General features: G+C 35.2%; 2 protein-coding genes across 2 annotated transcripts; both read right to left on the reverse strand.

Annotated features, from left to right (window-relative positions):
- Positions 1–5,420: 5,420 nt before the first annotated feature.
- LOC122116730 (olfactory receptor 51V1-like) lies at positions 5,421–6,362 on the reverse strand. Its single transcript, XM_042690401.1, has one exon. The coding sequence runs from the start codon at positions 6,360–6,362 to the stop codon at positions 5,421–5,423; it is 942 nt and encodes a 313-aa protein (XP_042546335.1).
- Positions 6,363–11,019: 4,657 nt separating this feature from the next.
- Positions 11,020–11,967, reverse strand: LOC122116691 (putative olfactory receptor 52P1). The gene has a single exon (XM_042690395.1). It carries the CDS (start codon positions 11,965–11,967, stop codon positions 11,020–11,022), a length of 948 nt encoding a protein of 315 aa, XP_042546329.1.
- Positions 11,968–25,425: the final 13,458 nt, after the last annotated feature.

Raw genomic sequence — 25,425 nt, forward strand, 5'->3', positions numbered from 1 at the left:
TAGCCTTTTTTCTTAAATTATTATTTTTATTTAATTTTACTATAGGTCTCCTATCTTTTGTCAGGGGCAATGTGAAATCTTACCTTCCTACTTATGTCTCTTGTGTAGCTCAAATTTGAGGTAGATGTTATACCCAGCTTGGTTTTTTGAGTTCAGATTTCACTATCTTTTCTTCCAAAGCTAGCCTCAATTCTTAATGATTTTATCTCTACCTTCTGAGTAGCTGGGATTCCAGGTGTGAACCATAGCCCCTGACCTGTTGTGATATATTTGGTCCTCATAACCATCTAAATAAAGTTCCTGATGAAAATAGACCTATTTGTTTATTGAATGTGTATTTAAAGTAGAGTGGTTTACCATAATACATTGTTTTAAAACCTTAATGTGGACATTATGGGTTAGAAATCTTTGAATATATAAATCATTGCATATCATTTCAGTATAAAACAATAGAATCAAATGAAATTGTTTTAAAGTGAAGCATGGAGGTTACTGTATGAGTGAAAAGTGCAACTATTTAATGAACTACCAATTCTAGTTCTGGACTCATTTTAAACATAAAGAAATGTAGATCTCAGAAAGATTTTTTTCTTATGTATTAAAGCATCTCTCAGAATTGACAATGTATGTTAATAACTTAAGTGTACACTGACAGATGAGTGGATTAAGAGTATAAGCATAAATGGGGGGTGGGAGATGGGAAGGGATGGGAAGAGGAAACAAAGGAGGAGGCTACAATGCTTGATAAAAAATGTACCTTGCCCATGTAATTATAACCCCTCTATATGGTATTTTCACAATAAAAAAGAAAGAAAATAAGCATAAAATAGAATGTTATTCAGCCTTAAAAATAGAAGGAAACCTTGTCATTTGTGCCAAAATAAATGAATCTATGGTCGTTATACTAAATGAAAAATGGAAGAACCCCCACAAAAAATTTTCTATGCCATCACTTAAATTTGTAGTATAAAATGTGAAGCATATTGAAACAGAAGACAGACTGATGATTACCAGGGTGGCAAGTGAACCAAATAGAAAGATGATGATTAAAGACCAAAATATTCAGATATGAGTATGTGCCAGATATATAATGTATAGTGTGGGTATTTACTGGAAATGTGTCAATAGAGTAGTTGTAAAGGCCCTTAACACACACACACACACACACACACACACACACACATGCACACTCTCCAGATAGAGATGGGAGAGGGAGGGAAGAATGGAGGAACAGAGAGAGAGAGAAAGAGAGAGAGAGAGAGAGGGAGGGAGAAAGGGCAACAGGGAGGGAGGGAGAGAATGATTATGAAAAATTAATTGAGGAAACAAATAATTATAAATTAGATTAATTGTAGATATCAGGATACAAGCGTTTGTGTATCACATGACTATTTTCATGACTTAAACACATACAAAAATTTTATGTTAATCAAAACTCCACAAAATTCATTAACACCAATTAATGAATCTTGCTGTTTCTGCAGAGGATTCCTTCACATATATATGGAACATGAAAGTATTTTCCTTTTAAATATTCTTGCATTTTCTTTTGCCTGCCCTAAACCACAATTGTGTTTTACTAAGCACATACTGAATACAGCCAGATGTGATGGTGCATACATTAATCCTAGCATTCAAAAGGCTAAAGCAGGAGGATTAGGATTGTGAGGTCAGACTGGGCTATGTAGTGAGGCCCTGTCTCAAGAGAGAGAACAAGGAGAGAGAGGAGGAGAAAGCACAAACTAATATTCATATAGGGAGGAAAGAGTTCGAGGGTGTCTACAACTCCTCTGAAACACATATCACATATATTAAAACAAAATAAAGCAATTCCCCCCCCCCCTTATCTGGAAAATATGGGCAAGGACAGGTATGGATAACAGTAAAGATGCCATCTTGAAGGTTTCACATCAACTGTACATTCTCTAGCTCTCAAAGTGTCTGAGTATGGAAAGCTAGAAATCTATTCATTTTTTGAGAGAAAAGCTAAAAGCAAAAATCAGTAATATCTTAATTTTCACTTGAAGATCTGAAGAACATTTTCTTTCAAAATGGCTCAGGACAATATGGGAGAGTAGCATCAGAGTCACAGTGATTGTGTACTATATTTATTCAAACAAGGACTGAAAGGGGACCTTTGGTTTCCTTTCTTTCCAGGAGGCAAGAAAGATTTAGCAGTTCTTTACAGAAGAAGGTAGGGAATTTAGAAGAAAATGGTATTCAAAAAACAACACAACACTTACACACCACAAATTTCTCAACTATTAATTTTGGATTGTAACAGGTATGTCATTAGATTGGTTCAGAGAATATGGTTTACTAAGTAATGTTTTGATTTGCTAAGTCATCTGATAATCTATACTTACCTCAATATACAATTTAAAATTCTTGTCTCCTAGCAGAAATACCATCACCAACAAAGTAATGGAAAGTTTTGGAACGATCTATGACATGAAGTGAAACGGTAGTAGCTCTGATAAAATGATAACTCTGAAATCAAATGGCCTCACTGTTATTCTGTAGCAATTTTAAATCCCCTTCACAAGCTGGCATTGTTGAATTGAAACCTGTGTGCTGAATATCATTGGCAAAGTTGATGTTCATTATTTACCCTGAGGATTTGCAATGAGGATAAAAGAAATTACTACCTAGCAATTCCTAGGAGGATGACATAATAAGTATTTGATAAATATAAATGAATTACTGCTTGGGGTATAATTATTATTACCATGGTGAATTTTGTATTTGCAATATTAAAGATATAAATATTAAAAATTAAATTTTACCAACTTTGGGAAAATGTTTGTAATCATGTGGTGTGCATGTTTATAACAAAATTATTCTATAGTCAAACAACAGAGTAAAATGTGAATCAACTGATAAAATAAACAATTTACTGTGTATAATCCAGTGGATAAAATACATCAAATTGAATTTGAGAAATGATCACTAGATAAAAGCAGAAATAAATATTAAACTCAAAGGCATTATTATAAGTGAAACCATTTATGCAGAAAACACCATTTTCTTTTTCATATGGTTTTATTGGAAAAATACTGTACAAAGGGTTTACAGTAACATGAGCAAGATTATGAGTACATTTCCTATCAAGCATTGTTGCCTCCTCCTTTGTTTTTCCCCTATCATCCCTTCCCTCCCACCTCCACAACTCCACTCCTCATCTACCTCCCCACCTAAATTGTAAAGTTCATTTTTCAACATAGTGTCCTGTACATCTCATTGTTACAATGGGTCAACCTGTATCCCTATTTAACCATTTTGTTTTTTCCCTTCCCCACCCCAAATTAGAGAAGTGTATATACAAGATGAGGGCATTGACATCAAATACAGTGAAAACAGGGGTTCAACAATGGGGAAGGAACATACAAAGAAACAAAAAAATCACATGGTACATTATAAATACATTCGAAAAAATAGCAAGAATGTATCCCTATCTTGGGGTTCATTTCACTTAACATCATCTTATGGTCATATGTGCATAGATTCTGACCTTTTCTGCTTGTCCCGGACATATACTAGTTATTGAAAATAAGCAAAACCATGGGGAAAACACCATTTTCTTTACATGTGCTTTCTCTTAATGTCACATCTTCATGACAGAAATTAGGGTAGTGACTTTAGGAACATGAAGATATGGGGAAGTATTAAATAAAAGCAGGTATGAAACTTGTTAACCTCTTCCCTCATTTCCCCTCGCTTTCCCTTCCCCATTCCACACCCCCAAGTTGTACAGATCATTTCCAGCATATTGTCTTGTGAATATCGCTGTTGCATTGCTTCCCCCTTGTCCTTTGTCTCACCATTCTGTTGTTCCCCTTCCCTTCCCTAATTAAAATGAACGTATATACAATACCAGGCTACCAAAATCAAATACTGTGACTACATGGGATATACCATAGGGGGAAGAACATACAAAGAAACAAAAAGTCACATAGTACATTAAAAACAACAGCTTACTACCTTACTTATGTAACTGTATCCCCTCTGTACATCACCTTGACAATAAAAAAAATCAAAAAAGCTGAAAATAGAACTGTGGCTCAAGTGTTAGAGCACTAGCTTTGAGCAAATGAACCTCAGGGACAGCACTCAGGCTATATAGTTCAAGCTCCAGGATTGGCACAAAAAATAAAGTAAAGCCACTATGAAAAAAAAAAACCAGGTGTGAAGACATGTTTGAGTATGATAGGAATATAATATGTGGTTATGCTAGTTGTGTGGCTGCATATTTTCTAATTTCATCAAACTGTGTATATTTCTAACAAGGTTAGTGCTCAAAGATAACTCAAAAAGCCTACCTTAAAGTATTAAGTTTATAAATGTGATTGAGGAAATAGCATTTGAAATAATTGAAATATACATTCAATATTCTCAACCATGATTTACTTTGGTTGTAATTCTGCTTTTGCTTATTATATTAATATTTGACAATGGCCAACTAAATATTTCAAGGCATTCTATTGTTAGAAGGAAGAAGGAAAATAGGAATGAGCTGACAAGTAACCCCAAATTACAAAGTAGATAGCATGTCCAAACTCCATCATGAAATTCCTAGCAACAGTGTGGCATACATATCATTTCACCTATAATTATATAAAAATCATTTTTACAATAGAAAATATGTTAGATTCTTGACACAGAGATTAAATTATTAATGTATTTACATTATTTATTCATAGTAACAATGTAAGTACTTTCCAGGGATTTAAATGAGATAGGACATAAAAGCAAATAATGGTAACTCAAATGATATTCTAATGGTAAATATACAGGTATTATTTGAACAAAGAAATAAATCAGAAAAACTTATTTCTTTATTCCTTAGCAGTTGTTAGCTCTTTGTATTTCCAGATCACTCACTATTGGTAGAATTGTGAAACACTGTTCAATAGACAATTGCATCAAGATTTCTTTTGTCATTTGTTTCCTTCCATTTCAAATAGTCTAGTCTCTCCATGATACTCACCGAGTTAAACAGAAGAGAAAGAGTATTGGGGAAAATAAATACTGTGTTTACAGTAATAAAATTGCCTGATAAAATCATTTATATTGCGGTCCTAATTGAAAGGATGTATGCTAACAATATTAACATTTTCAGAATGAATGGATATGGAAATAAATGCTTCCAATGGCCCATAATAAAATATGTCTTTGGCTATTAAACACACCTGACACAATAACATGATGCTCCATCAATAGAACACATATAACCTGATTTATTAAACAAAATTGTGCACATCAATGTTATTGACTTATCCATGGGTGAATGAAAGCATTCGTCACATGTAAGAAATTATTAAAATGGAAGCTAGTAACCTCATTGTTAGCTACTTACTCTTCACTTTATCTCAGTTTCATTTTGACTTTTAAATACAATCCTATTGAACCAACATTAGGATTTAGGAACCTTTCAAGTAGAGCAATTTCTGGACTCTCACTCGTATCTGCTTGGTCTTGATACTGTAAATGATGGGGTTCATCAAGGGTGGGAACAGGATATACACATTACCCATGAGGACATGAACCAGGGGTGAGAGGTGCTTCCCAAAGCGATGCACCATCGTCAGACCGATGATGGGGATGTAGAAAACTGAAACAGCACTGATGTGAGATACACATGTCTGCAAGGACTTGATCCTCTCCTCCCGAGATGCAATCGCCAAAACCGTGTGCAAGATCATCATGTAGGACAAAAGTATGAGCACAGCATCCAGCAGCAGGCAGAAAATCACCAGAGCCAGAGCATAGATGCTGTTGAAGCGAATGTCTGAGCAGGACATGCGAATTAAGTCTTGGTGCAGACAGAAGGAGTGAGAAAGGAAATGGAGTCGACAATAATTTAAGAACTTCAGCCTGATGATGACGGGGGGAATGAGCATAGAACTCCTGCATAAGATTGCCACCCCAATTCTCAGGATTTTGTCGTTCGTTAGGATGGAAGAATAACGGAGAGGGTTGCAGATGGCAACGTAGCGGTCAAAAGCCATGACCAGGAGCACGGACGACTCCATGAAGGATAGCCCGTGAATGAAATATGACTGGGCAATGCAGCCATCCAGGCTGATCTCCTTCACAAAGCCCCACAGCACTCCCAGCACAGTGGGCACAGTGGACAGGCCCATGCACAGGTCGGTGACCGCCAGCATGGCCAGGAAGTAGAACATGGGCTGGTGCAGGCTTGGCTCAGTGCGGACCACGTGCAGCACCATGCAGTTTCCCAGGAACATTAGGGCATAGATGAAGAAGAAAGGGATGGAGATCCAAGGGTAGTAAACTTCCAGGCCAGGAAAACCTGTGAGAACAAATCCAGAACTTGAGTTTGAAATAGAAAGAACAGACATTAATAAAAAGGTCTAAAATAGTTCTAGATAGCTATTGGAAAACATATTTTTCTCAGGCCTTAGTTTCCAATAAAGTGCATCTGCTTTGGGAAAGAAATAAAGATCATATTAATTAATAAAAATTGTGAATTGGTTCTTGATTCTTGGGACACAAATGTCTCTCTAACCGTGAGCCTTATAGTGCTATTGATGAAGAGTAACATGGAGTTTTATAGAGAAGCAGAAGTGCTGGAATCACATGAGATTTAGATTGCCAGGTAGACTTTAGATTGTTGCTTAATCCTACAGAGGAATAATGAACGATTACAGGCAATCCCTGTTGCCATAGCTGGGAACACTTTTAGAAGAATGTGAAACACAGGATTCCTTTTTCTCTTTGGTGGCACAGCTGTGCCGTTCCCTTCATCTCCATTGCATATTCCTAAGGGAATGGACTGGCTGAAGACCAACATGCACAAAGTAAATGTTAACCCAGGGCAACTAAATAATCCCAGTGAAATCTGAAAATCAGAAAGGCTGAAAATTCCACATTTGGTTAGCCCTAAATTGTTTGCATGTAAATGTTTTCTCCTCCATTGTCCATGGACTTCTTCATTTTGTATGAGGTTTATTCCTTTTCTAAATTTTACCATGGTATTCATTCTTATATACTTCATATATAAACTTCATATGGTTTAAATACTAAACCAATCATCTGTTTTAGCTATTTTTATCTATGATTTTTGGCTATTGAACAATGGTGTGAAAGTGGTTATTTGATCAAAATATGATATATGCAGGAGAGAATTCAAGGTATGTTATTTCTTGAAAAGAACAAACTCACAGTTCAACAATATGAATAAGGAGAACCTGATACTGGAGATGGGAGTGGGGAGGACAGGGGGAAATGTAGACAAATGAACAGAGGAAGAGAGGAGAATGCAGTCATAATGTTCAATGCACGTCCTATGAAACTAGGAAAATTGAGGGGCTGGGTAGGATTGGGAATGATGGAGAAAGATGAATGAAATGATATTCATCAAGATGCATTGTACTCATACTGACAAGTTAGGTCATAACCTTCTTGAATAACTATTTAAAGATAATAAAAGTATAATACTATGCTTGACAAGAAATGTACTCGTTACCTTACTCATGTAATTGTAACCCCTATGTATAGCATCCTTATAATAAAATAACTTTTTTAAAAAGGCATAAACACTGACTTTAGAACATAATAATCTGGGCTTCATGCCAGTGGCCTCTAATCCTCACTGTTCCAGAAGTTAAGTTCTGAGGATCTCAGTTCAAAGTTTTCCCAGGAAGAGAATTTCAAGAGACACATCTCCAATTAAGTACTAATAAAGCAAAAAAGCTCAGAGAGAGTGCCCAGATCCTGATTTCAAGCCCAGGACTAAAGCACACACACACACACACACACACACACACACACACACACACCACTACCACCACCACATATACTGTCAGTATATGAAAAACATGAAGTTGGCTATTTGAACATATCATATACTTGTAATAAAGTGAATTGTAAAGACAGTCTACATAGCCTGGTATCCTGTATATCTCCATCCACTATAGAGTGATTTTTTTCTTTTTCTTTTTTCTTTTATTTTTATTGTGAAAATACTGTACAGAGGGGTTACAATTACATGGGCAAGATAATGAGTACATTTCTTATCAAGCATTGTAGCCTCCTCCTTTGTTTCCCCTTCCCATCCCTTCTCATATCCCCCCTCCCACACCCCCCCCCTGCCAATTCTTGGATGTTCAAAATCTAAATGGAGCTTCACAGAAGACTAGTAAATGATAGGTAGATAGTTAAAAACTTTAAGAGGGAATGATTTTTGATTGATTGTACTCATTACAAATATAAAGAATATATAGTTAAATTTTATGAGCACCTAGAAATCACCCTAATAATAAAACTATGTGAATTACAGTGCTGGGTAAAGAGCATCAATAATTGTAGCAAAGTGGAAAATGATTTTGAAATAGAATTATGTTATCACAGATGATGGCATTTGAAAAAAAGGAATGCAGTCAAAATATCAGTGACTAATACAATGAATTTTTTGAGACAAGGTTAAGAGAAAACCAGGAGTAAATATGACTAAAAGATTAGATAGACTAAGGGAGAGTGAAAATAAATCTTACTTTTCTTGTGAAAACTGTCCTAGCCTTCAGGGTTGAAGTGATCATTTCCTTCTGTATTTATTTATATACCTAAGAGAGCTAGTTCCATAAGCTACAGATATTTTCCAATATGTGTCTTTTCACTAAATTGTAAACATCTTGTATGATGCATTTTATGTTTGTACTCCGAAAATATAACATTCCCAAAATGTAGATGATCAATATATGTTTGTTCTTTATGTTAAAATATAGTTGTTCTAGTAAATCCTATAACAGCTCTAGTAATATTTGAAAGCTTTACATACATTATGGCTTGGAAATAGTTTTTAAATATATGAGTCATTCCATATCTGATCTATTTTTAAATATCCCCAAGGAAGTCTAAAGTAAAATATGGAGAACTCACAGAATTAAAAATAGAATCATCAGTTGATCCTGTGATACTGCTACTGGGTTTACATCTAAGAGAAAACAAAGTGTAAATCTTGAAAAGATATGCAAACTTCCGTGTTTTTGTAATATTATTCACAATAGTAAAGGCATAAAAGCAATATCAGTTCCCAGTCACATAATAATAACTAAAAGAAAACTTAGTCATTAAGAAACTAATATAATCTTGCTCATGTAACTGTAACTCCTCTGTACAATATTTTCACAATAAAAAACTTATTTTTAAAAAAGAAACTAATATAAGTAATTGTATGTATACAACATAATTTTATTCAGTCATAAAAGAGTAGAAAGTTAAGCCTGGAGCTGGTGACTCACGCCAGTAACCCTAGCTGCTCAGGGGGCTGAGATCTGAGGACCATGGTTCAAAGCCAGCCAAGGCAAGAAAAGTCTGTGAGGCTCTTATCTCCAATTAACCACCAAAAAACTGAAAGTGGCACTGTGGCTCAAGTAGTAGACTGCTAGCTTTGAACTGAAGAACTAAGGGACAGTGCCCAGGCCTAGAGTTCAAGTGGTTAAGAAATGTACTCACCTTGATCATGTAACTGTAACCCTTCTGTACAGTATTTTTCCCAATAAAAAATTATTTTAAAAATGTAGAAAATCTTGGTATTACTTAAAGTATGAAAAAAATTCTATTGGGAATCTCTTGGATTCATTTTAAGTGTATAATTTCTAAAGTACAGTGGAGAAAGAGGAAGATATTTGCCACCTGGAGACAAGACTGGCCTCAGACTGTATGCAGTCTGCTTCAAGGTTGGGGTAGAGCTCATTCCTCCCTGCTGAGCTCAGTCAGGGATCACCCTTATTGACCTTCTTCTCTACATGATCAATGCATATATAGATCTACATGATCTATGTAAATATTAAACATATATAATATATAAATATAGTATATTATAAATAATATAATGTATAATATAATATATTATAAACAGTATATAGTTATATAACATATACAACACATGTAATTAAATACCATATTATATCAAATATAGCATATAATTATGTTATATATAACATATATGATATATAATTATAAAATATAATGTATAATTACATCTTAGTTATGTATTATTCTTCCTGATGGATTAACAAGATCATTTTAAATAAATCAACCAATAAAGGAATAAATATCACATGTTTTGACCCTTTCGTTAGCTGTATGACATCTGGAATGTTCCTATAACTTGGTTGTAGAATTGTGCTACAATGAACACAAACGTGCAGGTGTCTATACTGTGTCTTGACTTGCCATTTTTTTTGGATGAATGCCAAAAGTGGTATCGCTGGTTTATGTTTTTGAAGAATCTCCATATTGAGCACCAAACAGTTGCAGTAATTTGCTTTTTCACCAACAGTGGTTCATTTTCCCTCACATCTTCTCCAGCATTTGTTGTTCCTATTCTTGACGATGGCCATTTTGAGTGGAGTGAGATGAAATCACCAAGTTGTTGTGAATTTCATTTCCTTTTTGGCCAAGGATGTTAACATTTCTTTGTGTACTTATTAGTCATCTCTATCTCTTCCTCTGACAAATATCTGACTAGCTCTTCTGTCCACTTATTAAGTGACCAATTTCTTATGGGTTTAATCTGTATCTTTTTTCAGACACATTAATGATTTTTATGTCTTCGTGGAAAGTCACTTTTTGTCAACATAATGACTATAACTTTTACTTTTTCATAATTTTCTATGATTTAAGTGTTCATCTAAAATGATTATAGTTTTCTAATACCCTCTTGAAATTAATATAGGGTACAATAATTTTGTACCTCACTTTAACCTTATGTGTTTTTATGATTAAAGTGTGTATCTCCCATTTATATATAATTAATTGGAATGAGTTATTAGTTTGAAATGTGAAAGAACAGAAAATGAAATATCAAACAAACTCCTCTCAGTGGTTTACATAAAAATAAGAGGGCAGAAAACATGTCACATCAAAAAATCCTTTTTTAATAAAGCTTATATTCAGTGACAACGTTTGGAGAACAAGGTGTAACTCCTGTCAGTGTCTTATAACTTCCCATGAAAGATTCAGCAGAGAGGCTGCATTTCAATGTTACTGTTTTCAGAATTTTTTTTGGTTTGGAAAGAAGAGACCCACCAGTCGGACCCGAATCTGCTTGGTTTTGATGCCATACACAATGGGGTTGAATGTGGGGGGCACAAGGAGGTACACACTTGCAAAGATTATGTGGACACTTGGGGAGACATTCTTGCCAATGCGGTGAGTTAGGAAACTGAAGAGTGCAGGTGTGTAGGAGACTAACATAGTACAAACATGGGCAGCACAGGTACCCAGGGCTTTGGAGCGGGCATTCTGAGAAGACAGCCGGAAGACAGCTTGCAGGATTTTTACATAGGATGTGGCTATCAGTCCTAGGTCCAATGTCATGACTGAAAGGGCCACAAATATCCCATACACTCTGTTAACATGGGTGTTGGCACTGGCTAGCTTTACCACAGCCATGTGCTCACAATAGGCATGATCAATGACATATTGCAGACAGTAAGGCAGTCTCTTAATGAGAAGAGGACATGGTAAAACCATCACTATAGCTCGGGCTACCACAACAAGACCTATTTTAATCACCACCGATGTTGTCAGGATGACTGTGTACTGCAGCGGGATGCAAATGGCTACATAGCGATCAAAAGCCATGGCAACCAAGAGACCTGACTCGATTATGCAAAGCGTGTGGATAAAATACATTTGCACTAGGCAGACATCAAAATCAATCCAGTGTGCATCAAACCAGAAGATTGCAAGCATCTTGAGAGTTGGGGAAGTGGAAAGGCCCATGTCATTCATGGCCAGCATGCAAAGGAAGAAATACATGGGCTGGTGGAGGCTTGGTTCTAGCTTAACAATAGTAATGATCATGGTGTTCCCCAGTAAGGTCAAGGCCAAGAGCAGGCAGACAGGAATGCCAATCCAGCTGTGAAACTCTTGCAACCCAGGAATACCAACCAGGAAGAAAGAGGAAATGAGGTGATGTGTGGCATTTTCTGCCATGTTTAAGAAATATTTATTATGATGTAGCCATGATAGTTACCTAAGGATGTAAGACAGGATTACAAAGTAATTTCTCCATGGTTCTGCATGGAAGAATCCAGACTGTGTATGTCTCGTTACAGGACTGAATGTTCTTCAAACCTCTGTAGACGTTCAGATAAGTATGATCACTCTTTAGATATTCCAATTCATCATCTTCAAATATGATTTAATGTACTGATTGTAGATATTTGTGAGTATAAAAGTTTAATTATTTTCTACTCCAAATTGTTCATTTCCTGGTGGTGGAGCAGTTAGTAAAATAGTTTAATGTGTCTGTCAATGTCATTGTTTTTCTTCTCAACAAGTTGAATTAAAACATGGAGATATAAGCAGAAACATATACACAAACACAGCAACAATGAACTCTTAGGCTAATATGCAATCTCTTTTTAATGTTTACAGCTGTCCTCAGGCAACATCAATAAATAATTGGGACTCAAAAAAAAGTCTGTTAGAGCTACAAGATAAAAGCAAAAAAAAAGCCCATCATTATAGAAAATCAATACTTGATCATCAATTATAGTTAAACATAATTTATTTTGTCAAAGCATAATTAAAAACTATACAAATTGAAAGAAATTATTTGATGTTAGTGTGTCTTGTAGAATTAGGCAAGTCTTTATTGTATACAGAAGAAAAAGCATTCCATGAGCAAAAGATGTTGATTTTGTAGGCAGAGAAAGCTGAAGAAACAGAAAGAAGCCAACAAACAGCACACAGGTCAATTCAAATTTGAAAGACAAAGGGCAGGAAGGCCCATGAGCCACAGATGACTTAGGCTACTGTGTTGTGTAAGGACAGAGTCAGAGGGTGCCCCATGATTGAGTAAATTAAAACTGACCTGTCTGAGAAACTTAGTGGTATGTCTCTGTACTTACTTTTTAAGATCAGAAAACAATATGGTTTTGGCTTCAGTTTAGAGGCATGGAACTGTTTTGTTGAATGACATATTATTGGTATTTGATTTTATTTCTAGGATTCACAGAGGAGTTGACAGGAGGAAAAGAGTTAAAAAATAACAATGGCATCAGTAATTTTTATTTAGCAAGATTCACTCCCTCTTGTCAAAGCTGATTAGATGCAACTATAAAAATGGAACAAGGAAACTTGTTGAAATTATTTAGGGAAGGAGGAAGAGAGACAGGGAGAGTTATGAGGGGGTGAGAGTATTAGAGAACATCAAAATATGTATGTAAATATAATAATGAAATTCCTTTCTATATAATAATATAAGGTCATTTAAAAGGAGGATATCTCTTTAATTAGATCTGAAAATGGACAGTGTCACTCCTGTATTAGTGATATTTTAGTTATATATGCTGTAAAATTGTTCGAGATTATAGAGATAGTCATATCTCTATGAACCCTGAACCCTGAACCCTGCCCTGGCTTTGTCACTGATCCTTTCTAATGGCACTGAGGATCAAGGCATCTACAATTTAGCTCATTTATTTCAGCAGCAAGAGTAGTTTGGTCGGTCTCTTCTTCTTCTTCCTTTGTCCACATTTGGCAACTTTTATAGTTGTCCTTTACCATTCTTTCAGAATTTCCTTTATACCCAGAGTCAAACTGTGGAACATTCACACTTGAAAATATGCCCCCCCACTCCCCGCCCCCAGCAAATTATCCCGGCCCCCCCACCTCAGTTCCCAGCACTGGTGCTGGTGGCTCATGCCTGTAATCCTGGCTACTTGAGACTGAGATCTGAGGGTCACAGTTTGAAGCTAGCCTGAGCAGAAAAGTTTGTGAAACTCCTTTTATTTTTTCTGTCAGTCCTGGGGTTTGTACCCTGGGCCTGGGAGCTTTCCCTGAACTCTTCAGTTCAAGGCAGCGCTCTACCACTTGAACCACAGCACCACTTTCAATTTTCTGGTGATTAATTAGAGATAATAGTGTCATGGACTTTCCTACCCCAGCTGGTTTTGAACTGAGGTCCTCATATTTAGCCTCCTGAGAGGCTAGGATTACAGGCCTGAGCCACCGACACCCAGCTGTGAACCTCTTATCACCAAATAACCAGCAGTGGTAAAATAGCAGACTTGAGTGAAAAAATTAACTGGGAAATAAGGCCTGAGTTCAAGCCTCAGCACTAACATAATAAATAAATAAATGAATAAATAAATAAATGTTTTTAGCATTTAGAATTCTAGTTATATTTTCCCATAACTTGCATATAAGCTGCATAATTTTTATGATAGCTTAGTTAGTACTGAAAATATTTAAAATATCAAAGCTTATTTTTCGTGTGATCCAAATAATAATCATATGAGAAAAAAATCATCATAATTATGGTATTAACATTGTGTTCTTAAATTATAGTACTTTGGCCTAGGATTAGTGAGGTTCTGAGAGATTTCTAATAATTAATTGAAAAATTTTCAGAGACTGACCACATATTTTAAAGCACTTTCAAAATTTAAACTTTTATAAGTCTGTAAAAACTTATGAATTTTAGAAATGAAAGCATATCATATGAAGAATATAACCCTTGATACAGATGAGAATGTAAGATATTATCTATAAACATTGAACTTACAAAATATGAAAGATTCTCAGTTACTTACAGATTTGTGCCCTTTTTGAATCCTTCAGTGATTCTCTCCTGTTTGGAGATTCATTGTGTCAGGCTTCATGCTTACATCTCCTTCTGAGAGAATCTAACATGAGAGGCTGTTTGTAAAAAACAGGGCAACATGTTAGCATAATGGTGTGGTTGGTTATAAGAAGCAAATTAACCTAACTAGAAACATATACATAAAGTTTAGCCAGGAAACACTAATAGAGATTATAAATAAGCTTGCTTTTTCTTGACAAATACATTTAAACTCTTAAAAATTTTATCTTTTACTTTCCAGTAACTAATCAACTTTATAGAAATACTTACCATCTATATGAAGAGAGGATACATTACAGGACTTTCTCTTCAGAAGAAAAACTTTATTCCTGGGCCCTAAAAGCAGAGATTTTCTGAGATCACACCCAAGTACGTACTGGTCACCATCACTTCCCCTCTTGTGCTAACTTTGAAAGGAAATAAAAACAGCCAGTTGCTTCTATGAATTCATAATTAACATGACTTACAGTAGAGAGAGACAGGAGGGGTGCAAAGTTGCTATGTCCTCTGATTTTCTGCTGGCTCTATTATTATTCCATCTGTTCCTAAATGAAATAAATCCATGATTCCATCTCATAGCCTGGCCATGTTTCTGATGCAGGGAGCACAACCCCTTGGCTATATTTTGCCAGTTGAGTAGTTGACTTCAGAGCAGATGATTAATCTGAAGTGACTATGTATTGCATACAAATAGGTAATAATCTCTCTCTCTCTCTCTCTCTCTCTCTCTCTCTCTCTCTCTCTCACACACACACACACACACACACACACACACAGATCCTCCAACTAGAATTTAGAACGTTCTTCCCTTCTATTCCACTGATAGTATTTCTCACTTGGAAGAAAAAGCAGCCAAGTAGTTATTTAAGTAAGAAATGTAAGAATTGACTTTACCACCTGTTGTATTTCACTTTAATATTTTATCAAGTAGTTACTAAATTTGTCAGAATCCTTACCTCATTCTTAGTGTGTATTTTGTCAGTTTCATCCATCAGACTTAGAGCACCAAAAGGCGAATATAAAACCTTGACAGACAGATGTGCTATTTCTGTACTTCTTTTCTCATTCCTTAAGAATTTTTCAGATTTTTAATTTTTCAGAATCTGTGACCCTCCAGAGGTTGTGATTAGATAGATAGATAGATAGATAGATAGATAGATAGATAGATAGATATTTGGCTAACCTTTATTCACTTCTATTGCTTTTCAGGAATATCTTCTCCAAATTAATTCCTTTCACGAATCATGGAAATAGAAATTATACTGTAACAATAATTAGCAATGCTATTCCACAAATAATAATATATTTTTAAAAAGAGATAGTAAAAGAGAGAGATTATAGATAGATAAATAGATAGATCAGCTAAGATTATCAATTCTTTTTCAAGACCAAATCTAATTATGTGCATACAAACTATTTCTCTTTAAAAAATTTAGTATAATTTATAAAACATTTCTTACAATTTATTTTATCTGCTTTATTTTGAATACTTTCTTTAAATGCCCATTTCTAAGTGATAATAAAATATAGCTTGCAAAGAATCAAATAGACTCTATGTATTGCAGCTATGTTTGTTTTGTACTGGGCTATAGTAATGCTCAGGAGAGGCCTCACATTTAGAAGGTTAAAGAGTCCCCTGAGAGAAATAAGATTAAAAGTACAAGTAGATGAAGCCAGGATGAACCTAAAAGCAAAATGTCCCTTTGCAGAAGCCATGTTAATACTTAAACTCCCATGAGCTTGCATGTGGTTAGTGTTTGTGTATTTTTTATTGAGAGACCAAAATTTTAAAAGACTATCCCCTGGTGTCCAGTCAAGTGAGATGTCTGAGATGTCAAACAGCTAGATAGTTTTCTAGGGAAATTTCTGGAAGACTAAGAAGAGCAAACCCACTTCATGTTGGTAAGTTCTTGGATAATTGAGAAAACATTGAAAATTCTGATTTCACAATGATGATCATTGAGTTGTATTCATGTCACAAACTGTCAAGATCAGGGCTGGGAATGTGGTTTAGTGGTAGAATGCTTTGCCTAGCATGCATGAAGCCCTGGGTTCAACTCCTCACTACCACATACACAAAATACCAAAACCCTCTTCAAGTGAGTATGTGCTGAGAATATCTCAGGATATCAGTTTTGTTATCCTGACTGCTTTGTAACATCTTCTGAGACACAAGTTTCCCCATCCGTCCTCTTTTGTGAGTGGTTATTAACATATTTGTATTCTTATACACACTATGGGTTTGTGCAGGTTCCTTCTTTTGAGTAATAAATGAGTATTATGGTTAGACATGCCCATTGACTCCCCAGAGATGCATAAATAAACATATTTATTTTCTTTTTTCTGATGTAAATGATATTTCACAGTTGTCATTATTTGTACCACTTGCAGGTTTGTTATGAACCTTTCTGAAAGCATCATGGAATGTTTTTCATTATTCTTTTTATTTAAATTTTAATTTTATTGTCAAGGTGATGTACAGAGGGGTTACAGTTACATAAGTAAGGTAGTGAGTACATTTCTTGTCAACCTTGTTACCCCTTTCCTCATTTTTCTCCCACTTTTGCTCTCTCCCCACTCCCCAAGTTGTACAGATCATTTCCAACATATTATCTTGTAAGTATCACTGTTACTACATTGGTTCCCCCTTTGTTCTTTGTCTCACCATTCTCTTGTTCTTTCTGATAAATTGTTTGCTTTTCTTGTTTTCTATGTGAGATCAACATTTTTCTTGTTGATTTTCAAATATTTCTTGGATAGTTTTACTAAACCCAAACAAAGACATTGAACATATCACAGCTACGTGATGTGCTCTCTGTGGTGCAGATGTTCTCAGGCCTTCAGAAGTTGATTACAAGCCATAAAACTTTGCATTTATTTTCATGCTATAGAGTTTATGTAAACTTTTCCTCATATTTCTGTTATGATTATCATTTTAAACCATCCACTAAGTTAATATATTAAAAATTACAAGTAAATATATGAAGTTAGATTAATAATCAATGTATAGATAAATAGGAAGAGGCATAGATAGCTATAAACAGATACAATGATAGACAGATCTCTAGATAAGTGTATATGTAATATAAGTCAGAATTACCAAATCAGGGTAAAATTATATCTATCATTTCTCATATTATTTTTGTGGCAAGATCTAAAAATCTGTACTTAGCAATGTTTAATACACTATATATTTTATTAATTGTAGCATATTAGTAGATAATATATCTCTGGATCTTATTCTCCCTTACTGAAACTGTATTCTTTTTCCAGTGTCTCCACATTTTCCCTTTTCCCTGACTCCAGTAGTTACAATCTGACTTGCTGCTATTATGAGTTCAAATATTCAAGATCCCAACTAACAATGAAACCATATGGTGCGCTTTCCTGCCTGTAGTTATTTTTTTTTTTAATTTAGGTGAATGTCCTCTAGGTTTACCCATATCATTGCAAATCACAGGGTTTTACACACACACACACACACACACACACACACACACACACACACACACACACATACACTAGTTGTGAATTGATAGTTAATATTGATACTATATACTTTTTCAAGTTTAGTAAGATTCTAAAAAACACATTCAGTTTACCTTTTTTGTTTCTTTTGTTCTTTTCTATATTTGATATTTAATTATTAAAATTGATCCATATTTTTAATAATTATCCATGAACCAGTCTTATTACATGCTTTTTTTTTTCTGGTTTTATTATGACTGGTTTCATTCTTTCTATACTCTTATTGCTGTCCTTTGTAATTTTCCTAGTGCTATGGTTTTTATTGGGAGTTTTCATAGATTAAGATTTGTAGTTTCAATGGGACTTACAAAAATAAGTTTTCATTTTAAGATGGTATTTTGAAATGGTAACAACTTAACATGATCATAAAGAACAAATTCTAAAAAGAATGGAAGAAATTATACTAACAAGCCAGTTGCATGCCAAACTCCATTCCACTACATTCTGAATGTCACTGCATTCTGAATTCTTCTATACTGCCAATCACTTACCATATCAAAATAGTTACAATTTTAACTGTTTTACTTTTAGTCTTTATACAAAACATACACATGACTTATGTATGCTTCCAATATTAGAGCTTTATGGATTTATATGCATGATTTATCTTATCAGCAAATGTTATATCTTCTCATGGTGGCTTTACTTTGAACATATGTTTTACACTGTTCTACCTCTAGACTCCAGTATCTTTACAAAAATTGTTGTGCATCTGTGTTGAACTAATATTTAATATTGACAGCCAACTCATCTGTGTTTGTGAGGATCTTTTAAATTTATTAAACTTCATGGAAGTGTTAAAGTAGAATAAAGGATAAGATACACAAAGATGGCAGGAAAATGTAAGGCAAAAATAAAGATGAAAAGCAGAGAACTAAGACATGTAGAGGAAATTCTTGTTCTCCCTTTTAGTTTTCTGAGACTCAAAAGTGGCAAAATTGGGATACACTTTGACAAGTTTATTTAAGTGTCCAATGCTTCTGGGAGCATAATTGCCCCTTTCATCATTCTCCACCAGCCCCTCTGTTCCTTCCCCCTGATTTTTCATATTTTCCATTTCATTTATCTCATCTTTACATTGAGTGTTCTGGCTCTATTTGGCTCCTGTTCCCTTTTTATTTATCCATTGGCCTCTCATTAAACCCTTGCTACATATAGCCAAAGGCTATCTACAAACTCAATGCAATACGTATCAATATTCCCACATTCTTTTTTTGTTTCTTTGTTTCTTTCTTTCGTTCTTTCTCTCTCTCTTTCTTCTCCCTTCCTTCCTTCCTTTCTTCCTTCCTTCCTTCCTTCCTTCCTTCCTTCCTTCCTTCCTTCCTTCCTTCCTTCCTTCCTTCCTTTCTTCCTTCCTTCCTTCCTTCCTTCCTTCCTTCCTTCCTTCCTTCCTTCCTTCCTTTCTTTCTTTCTTTTTCTTTCTTTTTTCGTTGCTTATGGGGCTTGAACTCTGGGCATGAGTGCTGTGCCTCAGCTCTTCAGCTCAAGGCGAGCGCTCAACTGCTTGAGCCACAGAACCACTTCTGGTTTTCCGGTCATTTATTGGAGATAAGAGTTTCACAGACTTTCCTGCCTGGGCTGGCTTTGAACCTCAATCCTCAGATCTCAGCCTCCTGAGTAGCTAGGATTACAGGTGTGAGATGCCAGCACCCAGCCCCAACATCATTCCTTAGTGAAATACAGGGAGCAATCCAAAAATTCATATGGAACAATAAATGACCCCAAATAGCAAAAACAATCCTTAGCAGAAGGAATAGTGCTGGAGGAATATCAATACCAAATTTCAAACTCTACTACAAAGCTATAGCAATAAAAACAGCTTGGTACTGGCACAAGAACAGACCTGAGGACCAATGGAATAGAAGTGAAGACCCAAAAATGAACCCACAGACCTATGGCCACCTAATCTTCAATAATGGAGTGAAAAAATAAGGATGGAAGAAAGATAGCCTCTTCAGTAAATAGTGCTGGCAAAATTGGTTAAACACCTGTAGAAAACTAAAGTTAGATCCTTATATATCACCCTGCACCAGAATCTATTCCAAATGGATCAACGACCTCGAGATAAAAGCTGATACCCTGAAAACTTTAGAGGAAGGAATTGGAGAAACACTAGGATTCCTTGGTACAGGTAGAAATTTTCTCTAAAAAACTCAGAAACACAACAAATCAAAGAAAGGTTGGACAAATGGCATTGCATGAAACTGCAGAGATTCTGCATGGCAAAGGACATAACAAGCAAGATCAATAGAAAGCCCATGGATTGGGAGAAGATCTTCACTAGCCATACAACAGACAGGGGCCTTATATCTAAAATATACTTAGAAATCAAAAAATTCCCCAAAAATAAATCCTCAAAGAAACACCTGCCTCATTAAGGCTTAAAGAGAGACTTCCCTTGTGTATATATACCACATTTTCTTGGCCCATTCATCTACTGAGGGGCATCTGGGTTGGTTCCATATCTTAGCTATAGTGAATAATGCTGCAATAAACATAGTCGTGCTGGTAGCTTTATTGTGGTCTTGTTTGTGAACATTTGGGTAAATGCCCAAAAGCGGGATTGCTGGGTCATAGGGGAGCTCTATGTGGAGTCTTTTGAGGAACCTCCACACTGCTTTCCAAAGTGGTTGAACAAGTTTACACTCCCACCAACAATACAGTAAGGTTTCCTTCTGTCCACATCCCCTCCAGCATCTGTTGGAATTCTATGCCTCCATCAGAAAGAATGACATTGTCCCATTTGTTAGGAAATGGAAAGGCATGGAAAAAATTATATTAAGTGAAGTAAGCCAGGCCCAAAGAAACATAGGTCCCATGGTTTCCCTTATTTGCAATAACTAGTATATGTCTGAGTCAAGTAGAAAAGGTCAGATAAGTTGATGTTAGGGAAATGAACCCTAAGATATGTATTTATATGGTTTTTTTTCTTTTATGCAATTGTTTCTAACACATTTATAAGATTATTTCTTTGTTGCTTTGTATGTCCCTCCCCCACAGTATAACCCCTGCGTTCACTGTATTTGATGTCGGTATAATTTGTGGAAGTGAAGGGGAAAAACAAATCGTTTAAATAGGGATACAGGTGGACCCATTGCAACAATGAGATGTACAAGTCGTTATGTTGAAAACGAATTTTATAACTTTGGAGGGGGGGTGGGGTGGGGAGGATTGGGGGGGTCTGGGGGGGAGGAAGGGACGGTATGGGAAGGGGAAACAAAGGAGGAGGTTACAATGCTTGATAAGAAATGTACTCATTATCTTGCCGATGTAATTGTAACCCCTCTGTACAGTATTTTCACAATAAATAAAAAAAGAAATGTACTCATTATCTTGCCCATGTAATTGTAACCCCTTTGTACAGTATTTTCACAATAAAAAAAAATAAAAAAAGAGACTTCCCTGAAGAGGAAATAAGAATGGCCAATAGACACATGAAAAAATGCAGAAATGCTCAACATCACTGGCCATAAAAGAAATGCAAAACACCTCACCCGAGTTAGAATGGCCATTATCAAGAAATTTTTACAATAAAACACACACACACACACACACACACACACACACACACACACACACACACGGGTCCATATCTTAGCTATGGTGAATAATGCTGCAATAAATATAGTTAACACAACCATTTTTATTGCATTATTATTTTCCATAGCTAAGATATGGAACCAACCCAGATGCCCCTCAGTAGATGAATGGATCAAGAAAATGTGTTATACATATGCAATATAGTTCTATGCCTCCATCAGGAAGAATGACTCTGCCCCATTTGTTGGGAAATGGAAAGACTTGGACAAAAATAGATTAAGTGAAGTAAACCAGGCCCAAAGAAACAGATCCCATGGTTTCCCTCATTTGTAATAATTAGTATAGGTCTAGGATTGTCCTAGAAGATGAGCAGAATAACTCAATAGCTACATACATATGATCATCTAAGATGATGCTAAATGAAGTGAACTCCAAGACATGGAAAGAGGTTTTTCTTTCGTTGTGGTTGTTTTAATGTACTATGTGATTCCTTTTATTCTTTTGTGTTTTTATGGTTTATCCCCTGTTTTCACTGTTTTTGATTTTTGTACCCTAGGTATTACATATCTGTTTATCTGAATTAGGAAAGAGAAGGGGAACAACGAAATAGTGAGGCAAAGGATGAACCAGTGCAACAGTGATACAAGACAGCATGTTAGAAATGAACTGCACAACTTGGGGAGGGGGCGTTTGAGAAAGGGAAAGTGGAGAAAAGCAAGGGAGGGGGTAACAAGTTCAACAAGAAATGTACTCACTACCTTACATACATAACCGTAACCCCTTTGTACATCATCTTGGCAATAAAATTAAAATAAAATAAAAAATAAACCCTTGCTATAATCTCATTTCAGCTTCCTGACATTAATTTTGTTATGCTGTCTGATGCTTGTTTCTTTCATGGAGTTTCACTCTTGAATATATGATACATTAGTCTTTAAATCATGTAAGAAGTATATGTTCCAGTGTGTGTTTATCTGAGACGTTATACTTTTGACCTACAATCCACTTACTTATAAGAGAAAATATATATACCTTTTGTCTTTGGGGACCTGGCTTACTTGGCTCAATATATGCTATTTTCCAGAATCATGATTTCATTTTTGTGGATGGCTTTTTAAAATTCATTTTACATATTATATAGTGTGTACTGTATATCTTTAAATGTGTATATAGACATGTAGGTGTATAGATGAGTATTTAACAATATATTAGATACATATAACTTTGCCAATTTGTTAATTGGGTTATTTATTCTTTTGAGCTTTACTTTTTTAGCTCCTTGAACATTCTGATTATTAGGATCTTGGCAAATGTGTAACTGGTCAAGATCTTCTACTTTGTAAACTTTATCTTGTAGTGTGGGAGCTCTATCCTTTGTAATGCCAAAACTTTTCAGCTTCATATAGTATAGTTTCATTGTCATTTCTCTCCTATTTGCTGAGACTGTGGAATTCATTTAGAATGACTGTTTATTTTAATGAACTCTAGTGTTTCTCCTACTACTTTTGGTAGTATTTTTCAGGGTTTCAGGTCTTACATTTAAGTCTTTGATCCAGTTCGAATTGATATTAATATAATATAAAAGGCAGGGACCTAGTTTATGGTTTTATCTAAAGCTATATGTTGAAGAGGCTTTCTTTTTTCCAGAACATATTTTTTTGAAAATTGGACTTTTGTTATTCCATATGATTATTTGGATTGTTTCCTCTATCAATTCTCAGTTTTACAGAGAGTATGAATTGGCTAATTGCTGGTGGAGGAATTACTCTTCTATGTTCTTTTATTATTTATTTCTTTTATTATATAGTTCTTATAAGCTATTTGTTATTGGGGATGACTACATTGGAGTGGATGTCTTCGTTAATGGGTTGAAGCCTGGGTGCCAAAACTCAACTCTCACTATAATTAAAGTTTCAAAGTCTTTGGGTAGTACTCTCCAACTTGAGGAAAAAAGCTTTGTTTGTGCGTGAGAGGTAATCCTTGATGAATTTTATACATCCCTATGGCAATGACAACTTGTATCAAAAGCATTGATTTTACTGGGCATCAGAAACTTACTTAATAACAATGTGTGTTCCTGGCTTTTCATCTTTTGGAGTAACATTTCTTTTTACTAAACACATTTCATTTTTTAAAATTTTTATTGTAAGTTTGATGTACAGAGAGGGTACAGTGACATAAGTCAGGAAATGAGTTGAGTACGTTTCCTTTTCAAGTGTCACCCACTCCCTCATTTTCTACCAGTGTTTCCTCTCCCGTCTCCTCCCCCCTCACCAAGTTGTATAGTTCATTTGCAACATAGTGTCTACTGAATATCACTGCTGAATTGGTTCACCCTTTGCCCCACTGTTTCTGTGCTTTCCCCTTCCCTTTCCCCAATTTGATAGAAGTATATATAAGAGAAAGGATACAGAAATCAAATGCCATGACAAAAGGGAATAAACCAGAGAAAAAAAGAAAGAAAAGAATTGCAAACAGTATTTTAAAAAATTCTTGTTTCCATTTCTTGGAGTTCATTTTGTAAGCATCATTTTATATAGTTACTGAGCTCTTGTGATCTTCTTCTAAGAATATCCTCCTTTGGTCTCACTGTGTACTGTTTAGTCATGTCTAAGAGTAATTTTTGTGTTTTACTCTCTTTGGATTTACCTATATATTTATAGACATATTCTAATTGTCACAATGAGGGGAAACATTCAGCCTCTGTTTATTTGGATCTGACTTACTTTGCTTAGTAAAATTTTTTCCAAATCTTTCCATTTCCTTACAAATGGGGCAATGACATTCTTTCTGATAGAAGCATAGAATTCCATTGTATATATGTACACCACGTTTTCTTGATCCATTTGTCCACTAGGGGCATTTGGGTTGGTTCCATATCTAAGCTGGTAAATAATGCTGCAATGAACATAGTTGTGTTGGTAGCTACTGTGTGGCCTTCCTTGTGATGATTTGGGTAAATGCCCAGGAGTAGCATTTCTGGGTCATATGGGAGCTCTATGCTGAGTCTTTTGAGGTACTTCCATATTGCTTTTCAGAATGGTTAACCAGTTTATATTCCCACCAGTTGTTTAGTAGAATTTCCTTTTGGCCATATCCCCACCAGCATCTATGAATTGTCTTCTTGATAATGACCATTCTAACTGGAGTGAGGTGGAATTTCAATGTAGCTTTGATTAGCATTTTTTTATGGCCAGAGATATTGAACATTTCCTCATGTGTCTATTGGCTATTCTTGTTTTCCTCTCCAGAGAAGTCTCTTCAATTCTTTAGCCCATTTATTAATGGAGTGGTTGTTTCTTTGAGGATTTTTTTAATGAGGGTTTAATTTTTTGAGTTCTAAGGATATTTTTATATGAGGCCTTTATCTATTGTATAACTTGAAGATCTTCTCCCCATCTGTGCTTTATTGTACACATTTCTAATTTCAACATGCTGTCTTGCTTAAAGATGGGAGTGGTCATTAACAAGCAGTTACATATTAGAACCCAAACCATAGTATTGCTGTATTTGACCACAAATGTTCATTCTAAATAACAAACCAGCTTACTGAAAGTATCTGTAGGTAGAAAAAGATATTCACATATGCACTAATAAGTAATAGATATAAGATATAAACATAAACAACTAAGCAATCAATACAGTTTCAAGGACAAGGTGGAAACTATCTCAGTACACCATAGTTTCCAATAACAGATTCCCAAGACATACATTGTATTTAAACAGTTCAGGTT

Source organism: Dipodomys spectabilis, unplaced genomic scaffold, assembly GCF_019054845.1.
Source record: "Dipodomys spectabilis isolate Male_0828 unplaced genomic scaffold, ASM1905484v1 ptg000003l, whole genome shotgun sequence".
NCBI lineage: Eukaryota > Metazoa > Chordata > Mammalia > Rodentia > Heteromyidae > Dipodomys > Dipodomys spectabilis.

Coding starts and splice junctions, on each gene's coding strand:
- LOC122116730 (XM_042690401.1), bottom strand. CDS start 6,362: ATGTCTGTTCTTTCTATTTCAAACTCAAGTTCTGGATTTGTTCTCACA.
- LOC122116691 (XM_042690395.1), bottom strand. CDS start 11,967: ATGGCAGAAAATGCCACACATCACCTCATTTCCTCTTTCTTCCTGGTT.